The sequence below is a fragment of the Asparagus officinalis genome, chromosome 2 (genome assembly GCF_001876935.1).
Source record: "Asparagus officinalis chromosome 2, Aspof.V1, whole genome shotgun sequence".
In the NCBI taxonomy this organism is placed as follows: Eukaryota; Viridiplantae; Streptophyta; class Magnoliopsida; order Asparagales; family Asparagaceae; genus Asparagus; species Asparagus officinalis.
The window spans coordinates 5,822,060-5,834,385 of record NC_033795.1 but is presented as its reverse complement, the minus strand read 5'-3'; the positions used below and the strand labels follow the sequence as shown (position 1 = coordinate 5,834,385).

Sequence of the window (12,326 nt, the reverse complement as noted above, 5' to 3'; positions counted from 1 at the left end):
GCGGGTGCGCACGTGAAGGAACAACTCGGGCTCTTGTCGTTTGGCGCCAAAAAAAAAAAAAGTCAAATATGCGTTGGTAATTAATGGGGGACAGGCCCCTCGAGGAGCGTGCACCTAATTTTGTCTTATTAGGCTACTTAGGTCGTAGGAATTAAGCTGGTGGGAAGACTTAAATTCAGTCAATGCCACACATTTTATCTATTTTTTTTTTTAATAATTAATTTGAAAACATTGCCCTCACCATCAATTTCTCAAGTTGCTTGCGTTATAAATGCCTATCGCTTTTGTTACTACTTATGATTTATATTATGTTAACAGCAATTAATGTTCTATTGGATATGCTTTTCGTTTCGTCTCAAAGAAGGATTATAAATGTATATGATCATGCAAATCATAAATCGAGGCCACATGTATTCATAAATTTTGAAAATTTTAATTAGGTAATAAACAAATTTTGGGTTATTTGCATCCATATAACTACCATGTAGTATTAGGTAATTGCATAGACAACTCTTAAGTACCCTAAAGATCACTTCTACTGGGGTTACTTGTACAGCGTCAACTACTCTCAAGATTTTCTTTTTTTTTAAATTTAAAGAATAAGTCCCATGTAATACACCATGCTACAGACTATCGGCATGTTTAAAAAAAAATGTGATATTATTAATTAAGATATCCAGATAATAAAGTCACATAAAATGAACAATAAGTTAAATGGATCTAAACCAAATTATCCAACTTAATCACCACAGCTTGGTATAATAATCTATAATTTATAATTGAGCAAGTAATGTAGTGTCAAATTAGCACCCACAGGAGGAGCTCGATTTCCACAAGCGCGGTCAATGCTTTCAACTGATTAATGCATCGCGCGGATGCTGTTTACCACTCGCACACGTGTGAAGCCATTATTCTGACTCGTAATTTGTCGGCACACCCCACATATTAAAAAAAAAAAACATGGAGAATATGCACGTTTTGATTTGGAAGTTTTTTATTCCTAGCTCGGGTCAATTATCATTTTCATTTTAATCCATAAAATGAATTATGTTTCCTATTCCCCCCAAAAAGAAACTATCATTTTCATTTTATCATTATAATTTTACATGAGTGAGAACTTGAGGCTGAACTTGACCGAATCATCTTCAATCCACGGCGAGAACCATACGTTTCTGACTTTTGGCTCGACCGAGATAGAACTAACACAAAAGTATATTCACATATGAATTATTTACTTTGTTCTAGTAATTAATTATTATCTTCTAAAGAGGCTGTTAGGGGAATATAAAGGTTAACAATCGATCATTATATTACCTACTATTTCCTACATGTTATAGTATATAATTATAATTCTCAATCTTCACTATAAGTTTAGAGATTTGGTACAGCGATGACGACTTTAATTAAGACGATTTCATATCAATTTAAGTTCGAATCCTGCTGGTCATAAGCTGCTAAAGCAAATTAAAAAGAAAAAAAAACTACTTGCTTGTCCAGAGTCCATATTCCTATACGAATAATGTGTGGAGTCTCCATTTCAATTGAAACTATTGCATATTTCTCTAACAGAAGAATAAGAAATGAAGACAGGCCAGAGAGCATAGGGTTTATCATTCCTTTGTGAAAAGCATGGGCTATGGTATCTGAACCCCGATCTTCTGGTTGAGCCTTATCCTGAAATTATCATATACAACTTTAAATTTTGGCTTGGTTTCATATATAAAGAAAAGGAAGGAGAATAATAGGATAGGTTAGTAGCTAGAGAGGGCTTCATCTTGTATGGATGCTAGATAGAAGAAAGCAACACGGTGAAAGCTTAACTTTTGTCAAATTGTGATTAAACTGCTTAGCTTTTTCCCATTTAGAGGTAGCTAGATCTATGGATGGGAGATTTTGTTAGGATTGTGTCATTGATTCTTTGTGTAACTTCATGAGAATTAGATATGGTTAGAAATCTATCATGATTAGGAGATTGAGTCTCATCATGATTAGGAGTTTGAAACTTATTCTAATTATGAAGTTAGGCTAGAGATAGGATTTTGGTTTCCATATATATATTCTTCTATTGTTGGAGGAAAAAACAAACATAGGAGAGAGAGCTAATATTCTTATAATCTAGAGTTAGTAGAGGGCGTGGATTGATTCAAGAATATTATGCCAGAGACGGGGGTTTCGTAGTCTTTGTCCGTGCAAAAGATTACATCATTGGGAGAGGGTTTCACAGTCTTTGTCCATTCAAAAGATTGTAAGGAGAGGGCTTTGCAGATAATACGAGAGTTGATTATGTATGTGAGGTTAAGAGATTGAGAGACGAGAGTTGAATGGTTCCTCTTATAGTTCTACCTGATATATAGTGGATTTCTCGTATTGTTGCTCGTGGACGTAGGTCGAAGTTGGTCGAGTGAACCACGTAAATCTCGATATTCTTTCTTATTAATTGTGGTTGTTTTATATCTTATTGATTGTGAGTTGGCTTTCAAGTTGCGCAAATCGTAATAGGTGGGGAGACTGAAATTCCCCAACAAGTAAAATCAGAGCTATGATGATGGGTCCGAGAGCGTGTTCGCAAGATAGAAGACGGCGTCGGGCAAAGGTGAAGATCAGCGGCGTTATAAGAATCAAGATGAAGAGGGAAAATGTACTGTAGCAGAAAATACTGTAGCAGCAGCGAGAATACTGTTCATGTGGGTGAGGATTTGCTTATAAGCTATTAAATCAAATCTGACGGTGCAGATTGATTTGTCTTTTGATCGAGGATTTAGAGGTGGATTTTGGTGATCCAGGTGTCATTCCTAGGGGTTTTCGACGTGCTGAGTTAGTTTTTGACATCAGTTTTATCAAATTTAATTTCTATAGTGACTGATTTGAATTTTAATTATGGTTAGAGGATGATGACTTCTTCGGGTCCGAAGTTCGATATTCGCTATTCAACGACAAGACAAATTTTGTAGCATGACAGATAAGACAAACGAGTATGTGACAGATAAGATTGGTATAGAGAATCAGACATGATTCTAACAGTAGAGTTGTCATCATATAATTATTCAGAGCCATCGCGGGAGCAAGAGTTGGTTAGTGTGTAGACTTGAGGATGACAATGCCAGATTAGGTGGAGCTTGCAAACAGACACGACCAAGTGACACACAAGGAGATGAAGATGGTGGCATTAGATTTGAAGACGATGAGCACTCATATTCGGTTCAAGCCAAGTGATGGAGGAGATAGAGGCATCCGGATCGTAGTGTGGAATATGAAAGATGCACCGATATGATTCGAGACGAGCGATGTAGGTGGAGTACGAGGACAACAAGTTGGCGAAGGCTACTGTCAAGTTTAGTTTGGGAGGAGAAGCATGATTGATTTGCTTCTAATGTCAGAGGTGGCAAAGATCTCTTGGTACGCACAAGAAAGATGGATGCATCACAGCGAGGCAGATGAAAGTGAGGGTCATACGAGCATCCAGTTGGAGTGCAGGTGCTTTGATTTGAAGTGCGAAAGAAATAGAAGACTCTAGCGGGAGAGGCAAAGTTTTAAGACGACGATGATATATCTTCAAGGGAGTTTGGAAATCAAATCCAATGTGGAGATTGTTAGGATTGTGTATTTGATTCTTTGCATAACTTTATGAGAATAAGATAGGGTTAGAGATCTATCATGATTAGGAGATTGAGTCTCATCATGATTAGGAGTTTGAAACCTATTCCAATTAGGAAGTTAGGCTAGAGATAAGATTTTGGTTTCCCTATATATATTCTTCTATTGTTGGAGAAAAAAACCAAGCAGAGGAGAAAGAGCCAATATTCTTATAATCTAAGGTTAGCAGAAGACGTAGCCTGATTCAAGAATATTGTACGAAAGGCGAGGGTTTCGTCGTCTTTGTCTGTGTAAAAGATTACATCATTGAGAGAGGGTTTCACAGTCTTTATCCATTTAAAAGATTGTAAAGAGAGGGTTTTGGAGATAATATGAGAATTGACTATGTATGTGAGGTTGGAAGATTGAGAAACGAGAATTGAGTGATTCCTCTTATAGTTCTCCCTGATACATAGTGAATTTCTCGTATTGTTGCCCGTTGACGTAAATCGAAGTTGGTCAACTGAACCACACAAATCTCTATGTTTTTTCTTCTTGATTGTGGTTGTTTTATATCTTATTGATTGTGAGTTGACATCCAAGTTACGCAAATCGTAGTAGGCGGGAATACTGAAATTCCCCAATAGATTTGGCATGAGTAATACTTGTATATTAGATGATAAGGATATGGAAAATATTAATGGAGTAATGCTACAGGGACCGGAACTCATGAGACAAGGGAGGGAACAGGTGAGGTGTCCCCTCCTCATTGCTCCATGTACTGTTCATGAACAGTACATGAAGCGAACAGTACATGAAGCAATGGGGAGGGGACACCTCACCTGTCCCATGGATTTGGGTACTTAGGGAATTTCCCTTAATTAATATCCCAAATAAGGACAACCATTCAAAGTCTGATCTCCAATCACAGTGAATAAAGGGCATTATGTAGAAATGCACAACTATTTCTAATGGACCTTGATGGTATTTATAGCATCCAATAAGCTTTTTTTTTCACTTCTAATACGGCACTAAATTGGCAGTTTTTAGATTTCTTTTTCCAGTATGATGTTTTCTCTTTCACTTTGCCACATTATTATGATATTACATTTGGTTATTTTTTCTTCTACTAATAAGCATATCAATTTGGTTACTCTTATTATATAAAATAATATCAAATTGACATTAAATTTTAATATTAATATCATAACATCGCAAATGAAAGAAAAATATTCATACTAGAGATATGGTCCTACCAAAAATACCCAACTTGAAATTTTAGCCCTCTGATTCTATCAAACACCTATATAAATATTTCAACCTCAAATTCTTTTAGAATTTTGGGTCTGGAAAAGAAAATATCACTCAACTTTCAACAAGTCAGTCTTTGCATGGTGAATTATATCTCTTAATTCTCATGACAACTCTATGGCTACATTCTATAAAATTTCAAGAGCTTAATTGCTACCAAGCCTATATACATTGGGGTTGGCCTAAGTTTGGTTCCTTTTCCTGGCCACCATTGATATGGCTATCTCTCTAGCTAGCTATGTACATCAATTATTCCAATCTAGTATAATTTTGTCTAACATGTTCTTCAGCCTGAGTCTCATCAGCTATAGTTTCAGTTGATTGGTTTTTTTGTAAGGAATATTAAAGACTATGCTGCTGTAATAAGATCATGAAATATTCGGTGAAGTGCAATAACAGCACATTAGCGGTCAAGGAGCTGCCCATGAATATTGCAGGAGTACTCCCCGATTTAAGTAGCCCATCAGAGGGTCATCATGTGTTTAAGTTCATCATTCTTCATGAGAGAATATTTTGAGAATGCCATTATATCTTGAGTAAATGATAAAGAGCGATTTTCTGAAATTAACCTTTTCATCTTTCGCCAAACAAGGAGTAAAAGTTTTTCTGTACATTTCGTGAAAAAAAAGGTCTGTATTTTTTCTTATGGAATTTTAATCTTATGGTAAAGATAGGCTTATGTGGTAGGAAAAATAAAATAAAATGAAATGAAAAATTTAAAAAAAAATAAAACAACTTAATATGTCTACATAATTAAACAAAATGGAAGCAGCCCATAAAACTAATAATGCACTCTTTAACATCTTCCAGAAGAGTAAAGTTCATACATACATATGCACAAGACTAAGACTTTTTTTCTTTTGCAAAAAGAAAACATCAAGAATATAAAGAAAATCAATATACGCAATGACATTAGGATATACAAAACACTACATACTGCTATATTACATCTTTATCTGTACATATGTCTTCTATACATGCATATTCTTTTCATATTAGAATAACCAATGTGCATGAACCCACTCTCACCCAACATTGAAGAATTATACACTCAATTTCAAAACAAACCCAGATCGAGTTCACACGGTGAACAACTATACACTCACAATCCAAAAATAAACTTCGAGAAGAATCACTCAATAAATAAAAATAAAAATCAAATTCCAGCACCACAGCTTATTCTTCCACTCCTTTCTCCGAATGGAATGACAAAAACAATCCACACAACTCCATGCCCTGCGAGCACTCAGACGCATTCAAACCACTCCCTATGAATCACACCTTGAAACATAATTCGGGTCGACGAGATGCATAAGCCAATCCTCATGGCTTATGCTTGGGCCTTGTTCAGACCCCCGTTTCTATGTACAGCCCTTGAAATCTCTCAAGACATTATACAAAGAAACTAACTGCACAAATTGTACAAAAATACAAGAACCAGAAGAACCAATAGCTGGTCCATTATCGACGCAGCCTTTGACAAACTATGGCTTGGCACATGATTTAGGACTGGCAAAGTGTACATGAACTCGAGGGATAAAGGAGTCAGCGAGTCATCACTTGGATCAACAAATATTTCACCATTAAAACACTTCAATTCCCCATCAGAAATTTCCTGAGGGACAGAACATTGAGGATAAATATAGCTCAATGGATCACAGGCAAGAAAAGAAGAATAGGATTTTTCTTCAATATTAGCGCTCAACAGCTTTCATATCTTGAAGTTGGTCCCCCAAATCTTTATATTTTGAGATTAGTGACCAAAATCTTCTAACTAGTCCCTCTGCTATATTTAACATCCAAATTACTAACCAGGTTTGGGTTAGAACTTAATAAGGGATGAGTAATTACCAGATTATCCAAATCAACCAAAATCCACAAAAATCAAGTTCAAAATCAGAGGATTTAAATCTAGAATTGCAGAATCTTCCAGCAGTTTGTGCTCCAAGGATGCTCTTATTGAGGTTTGAGTTTGACGTAATGGTATAACTGGTATTGCACCCAAATGTTGTAGATGACCAAATATTCCCTCGATTTCATATTGCCTCTATTAACTCGAGGGTTAATTTAAATCACTTAAAAAGATTTGGGGGAACTAATTTCAAAATATTAAAAAGATTTGGGGACTAAGTATAGAATATGAAATGCTTGGGGGACTAATATCGAAAAAACCCAAAAAGGTAGCACTCGTTTTCATTACCTCAAAATGTTTACCAACAGTGAAAAGTATGAAGCCAGTGGGAAGAGTGAAGCAATTGGAGTCAGGAGAACGAATTCGGAACTTGTGATCATCTCCGGTAATGTGAAGGCTCAGAGTAGAGTCATAATGCTTTGTTGCATATCCACTCAGCTGGTTAGAATTATCATACTTTCTAAGGGATATAACAGAATGCATCTTTTGAATCTTTGCAGAGTGGCTTTGGATTTTGACATATTGTGACAGGATTTTGGCAATGGTTTCTGCAACCATTTCCAGTTTACAGGTGATTTTCTCTGCTTTTTCTCTGGAAAAAACCACATGCCATTACTTGATGAGTAGTTTCTACTGGTAAAAAGTAATAAGCACGATAATATACGGTCATGCATGGTGAATATACTAAACAATTAACAAGTTTCTGGGTAAGATTGATGTCTGCTAAAACTTTGACAGATGAAGAGCTAAGGTTTGGAATTAGATCCTAAGGAGAATTGGCTAGCTGTCTTCAAGAATATGCAATAGAGAAGGAAGAAGAAAAAAAACTAAATGAGGCCATTGGACTCTTGAATTTGTATGGTTCTTTGATTGATGTATTGTCTACTGAATTTTGGACCAGTAGCACAAAAGATAAGTAAGCTACGTCCATCATGGTTGTTGACTTATAACTACGCATATGGCTAATTGAGATCATGAAGAAACAGGATACATGTATGACCCCAAAAATTTAGGACAAAGGGTTTTCTGTTGTTACTTCAGTGCAATATATGCTTATAAGCTATGTTGCCTGGGTACAAATATGGGTATGGGACACAACAATTTTATAAAAGGTAGGGTACGGAGACACTACTACATAAATATTTATATACACATACATTATATATATTGGAATTAATATTTTATATGAGAACAAGTATGAGAATTAAAATTCCTATAACATTTTTATGTTTCTTTCATTTTGTGGATCATATATTGCAAAATCACTAGTTTTTGAACTAGACATTCAAACAACCCTTCAAAACCATAATTCAGAACCTATGTCCAACGAGTTGCAAAGTGAATGTGCAGTGTAGGATACATGTGCAAAAAATGTATGACAAGTGTCTTAAAATAAACATGTATTGTATAGTTGAGTATATACTCAAATAAATCTATGCATATCCGAGGAGTGTCCAAGGAGTTTGGGTACGGGTACGGGTACATATCGGATATGGGTAAGACTTCAGATTCGAAGTACCTAGGTAAAATAGCTTATAAGGAAACTACATAACTTTTGTGCTCTTAGTTACAATGTTGAACGTTCTTTTATGTTGAACCCCAAAAGCAAATGGGAAAAAGGCATCTTTGGCACTTTCTCTACATACTAATAACATGATTTAATAAAATTAGAATTCAGGTCAAATATTCTAAGATTTACTATACTTTTCCACTAATTAGTATATGGTTGATTGCAAGTTTGTTTTCTTTATATTAATTTTTAATTATAAGCCACACAAGTTGCATGACACTTAGTGCATCTGCAATAAACTTGCTTGTGTATAGTTAAAAGTCGGCCCTAATTCCTAATAAGCTTGTGTGTATGTAGTTAAAAGTCAAACCTAATTCCTAAGTCAAGTGTTATCTAACTTTCTTGTTGACGCAACGCGGAAGCAAAACCTCCGATTCCATCAAGGGACTCCCCGAATCCACAAAGAAGATTACCTTTAAATCCATGAAAAAGAATTGAAAAGAGGAAATATTATTTGATCAAAAGTAATATCTCTAGGGTTTTCAGTGATCTGCTTAAATAGAAAACATAATTGACTCCTAATAGGAAATAATTTACTAAAATAGAAAGTATGAAAAACTATTAAAAGACTCCCTACGATTGAGGGGAAAAATCAGTCTCAAGTCTGAATCAAAACCGAATTTGTTTCTTATGCAAGACGGACTCCTACCTACGGTTGAGGAAATAAATTAGTCAAATTTAAAATCAAAACCGAATTTGTTTCCTATGCAAGATAGACTTCTATTTTATTACTAAGAATAACAAAATGCCAAGGAAACAATAATGCCGATGGACTTTCGCAAATTTGACTGTCACAAACCAAAATTGAGTCAGTTTGGTTGACTCTGTCTTATCCATACACCAAGAAAACATATCTTATATGTATAAAAGCTCCTTCCGAATTGGAAGATACAACATTTTCTTCGCCAATTCAATGACGCACCCTGGCACCCATTTGAAATTTGGTAATCCTACCTAGGCCTATGCACAAGTCGGTTAGGACTGGACAAATCGACCAAACCGTCCGTGATTCGGAAGTTCAGTGCTGTGTTGATTACAGTTCGGGCTGGATTTCAAATTTTCAAGGTTGTTTCAACCAGTGTTTTAAATATCGGCCGCCATGTCCGACATGGCGGCCGATATTGCGGATTCGGAGCCTAGCCGCCACGAAATTGTTGAATTTAATGCGTATGGCGTTTTTGAGGTCATGTCGGGGACATGTCGGAAAATATCGGGTATGTCGGGCGCCATTGCGGCCAAGAAATATCGGCCAAATTTCAGAAAAAGCGGTTTTAAGCTTATTGGGTCAAGTTTGAAAAACCCGACTCGGAAATCAGGTGTCTACAATTGGTTAGTGATCTTAACATCAATAAGTTATGTACTTTTTCATATGTTTAGACAATATAATTATCAAGTATGTGAAGATTTTATTTATGATATTATATCACCCTATCCGATAATCAAGATGTAAAGTGTCTTGCGGCAATTGATGAAAATCCTTGGATTTGGCACAAGAGACTTGGACATGCAAATATGGAGCTAATCTCAAAATTGTCTAAGAAGAATCTTGTGAAAGGGCTACCTAACTTGCACTTCATAAAAGATACAATTTGTGAGGATTGTGCCAAAGGTAAACAAACAAAGTCTTCTTTCAAATCCATCCATGAGGTATCGACTTCTAAACCCTTGCAATTACTTCATCTTGATTTATTTGGTCCTATGCGTGTTACCTCTCTTGGAGGCAAACACTATGTTTTTGTGATTATTGATGATTTTTCTCGTTTTACATGGACAATATTTCTTGCTAAGAAAAATGATTGTTTTGAAGAATTTGCAAATCATGTTAAAAGAATTGAAAATGAAAAAGATTTGAAAGTTGTTAAAATAAGAAGTGATCATGGTGGTGAATTTCAAAATGAATTTTTCTATGATTTTTGTGCTCATCATGGTATTACTCATATGTTTTCCGCTTCTAGAACACCACAACAAAATGGTGTTGTTGAACGGAAAAATCGCACCATACAAGAGATGGCACGCACTATGCTTAATTCTTTTGATTTGCCAAAATATTTTTGGGCGGAAGCCGTCAACACGGCTTGCCATGTTTTAAATCGTGTTTTGATTAGACCAAAACTTAAGAAAACCCCTTATGAACTTTATTTTGGAAAAACTCCTTTTATTGGTTATTTTCGTATCTTTGGTTGTAAATGTTTTATTTTAAATACAAAAGATCACCATGATAAATTTGATTCTAAAATTAATGTTGGTATTTTCTTGGGTTATGCATCTCGAAGTAAGGCTTATAGGGTCTTCAATAAACGAAGCCTCGTTGTTGAAGAATCTATAAACGTTACTTTTGATGAGACTAATATTGGTTCTCAAGTTGTTTTGCCTAGGAAAGATGATGATGATGATATTGAGGGAGGATTGAACTTTTTACAAATCAACGATACTTCCCTGGAAGCTTCTTCAGAAGAAAAAAACAATAAAATATAGCCAAAAAAATAAAACATAAAGTAGAAACATGAAGTTCTCATTACTAATTAAAAAATTGACATAAGAAATACATGTACGACCAAGAATCTGAAGCACATTCAACACAACCAGGCGTTTGGTTCAACATCAAACACTGCCAGACATGCAAAACCAAATAAACCACAAACACATGCATACACACATGCATGTTATCCCCAACAATTAGGACCTCTCTGATCAAAAAAATGATCTCTCCAAATTATCATTTGAAAACGTCATGTCGGACATGGCGGCCGATATGACGGTTTTATACCCTAGCCGCCACGATATCCTTCATTTCAATGCGTATTGCGTTTCTGAGGTCATGTCGGGGACATGTCGGAAAATATCGGGTATGTCGGGCGCCATTGCGGCCAAGAAATATCGGCCAAATTTCAGAAAAAGCGGTTTTAAGCTTATTGGGTCAAGTTTGAAAAACCCGACTCGGAAATCAGGTGTCTACAATTGGTTAGTGATCTTAACATCAATAAGTTATGTACTTTTTCATATGTTTAGATAATATAATTATCATGTATGTGAAGATTCTATTTATGATATTATATCAACCTATCCGATATGACAATCCGATATTTTTTTTCATGTCCCCGATATATCCCCGATTTCCGCTATCCGACATGAATTTTGGCCAACCGACATGAACCCGACATCCGACATTTAAAACATTGGTTTCAACCATACACACCAATGCGAGCTTAAAGTATGACCGCTTCGAGCGCAAGCCACTCATACATTGCCCATGAAATTGATTTTTTATTAATTAATTCAATGCTACCTGGCTTGGACATTTATGCAAATAGAGAGAGAAAGGATCAGTTGACCTTTCTCCTCTTCTCTTACCCAAAAGGACTCAACAACCATGGCTTCCTCTCTTCTCTCAGTTATCATATTAAGTCAAGATTTTAATTCACATATCTCTTTTCTTCTTTAGTCATTTATAGCCTTCATCCTTCATATGAGTTACTTGCATTTGCAATGACCACCAAAGCTTCCGCGACTTTTGCTACTTAAGGTTGGGGCATGTAAGAACCGAGAAAACCAACCGAACCAAGCTGAAATAATTCGGTCTGGTTCCGTTCAGCTTTGTTCCTACGACAGTTCAATTTGGTTTTATAAAAAATTGCTTAAAACTTACCAAACCGACCATTTGCTCTCCAAAAAAAATGCTTAAAACTAACCAAACCGATCATTTGCTCTCCCCTAGGCAACCGCTCTATGACACTTGTCTATACATGTTCTACCTCAGTTGCACTGTGTGAAGTTCATGCATTTGAAACAATGTACAAGACTATGTTCGAGTTAATCGCTTATGAATGCACTAATGTTGAATTAATGCACAAAGACATAAACTCATGACCTAAGGAGAGTAGTACGCTCAGGTGTTTACTAATTGAGGGGAATTAGGGGAAGGTAAAAGAAGGGAAGATAAAATAGGAGAAGGGAGGTGAG

At 35.8% G+C, this 12,326-nt stretch overlaps 1 protein-coding gene across 1 annotated transcript in view; it reads right to left on the bottom strand.

Annotated features, from left to right (window-relative positions):
* The window catches only part of LOC109830045, an 8,076-nt gene continuing 1,541 nt past the window's right edge, over positions 5,792 to 12,326 (bottom strand). Inside the window, exons 2-3 of the mRNA XM_020397199.1 lie at positions 7,085 to 7,388; positions 5,792 to 6,499 (exon numbers count right to left, since the gene is read on the bottom strand). Of these exons, the coding sequence (XP_020252788.1) occupies positions 6,290 to 6,499; positions 7,085 to 7,388 (514 nt within the window). The 3' untranslated portion in view covers positions 5,792 to 6,289. The remainder of the gene's footprint in view (positions 6,500 to 7,084; positions 7,389 to 12,326) is intronic.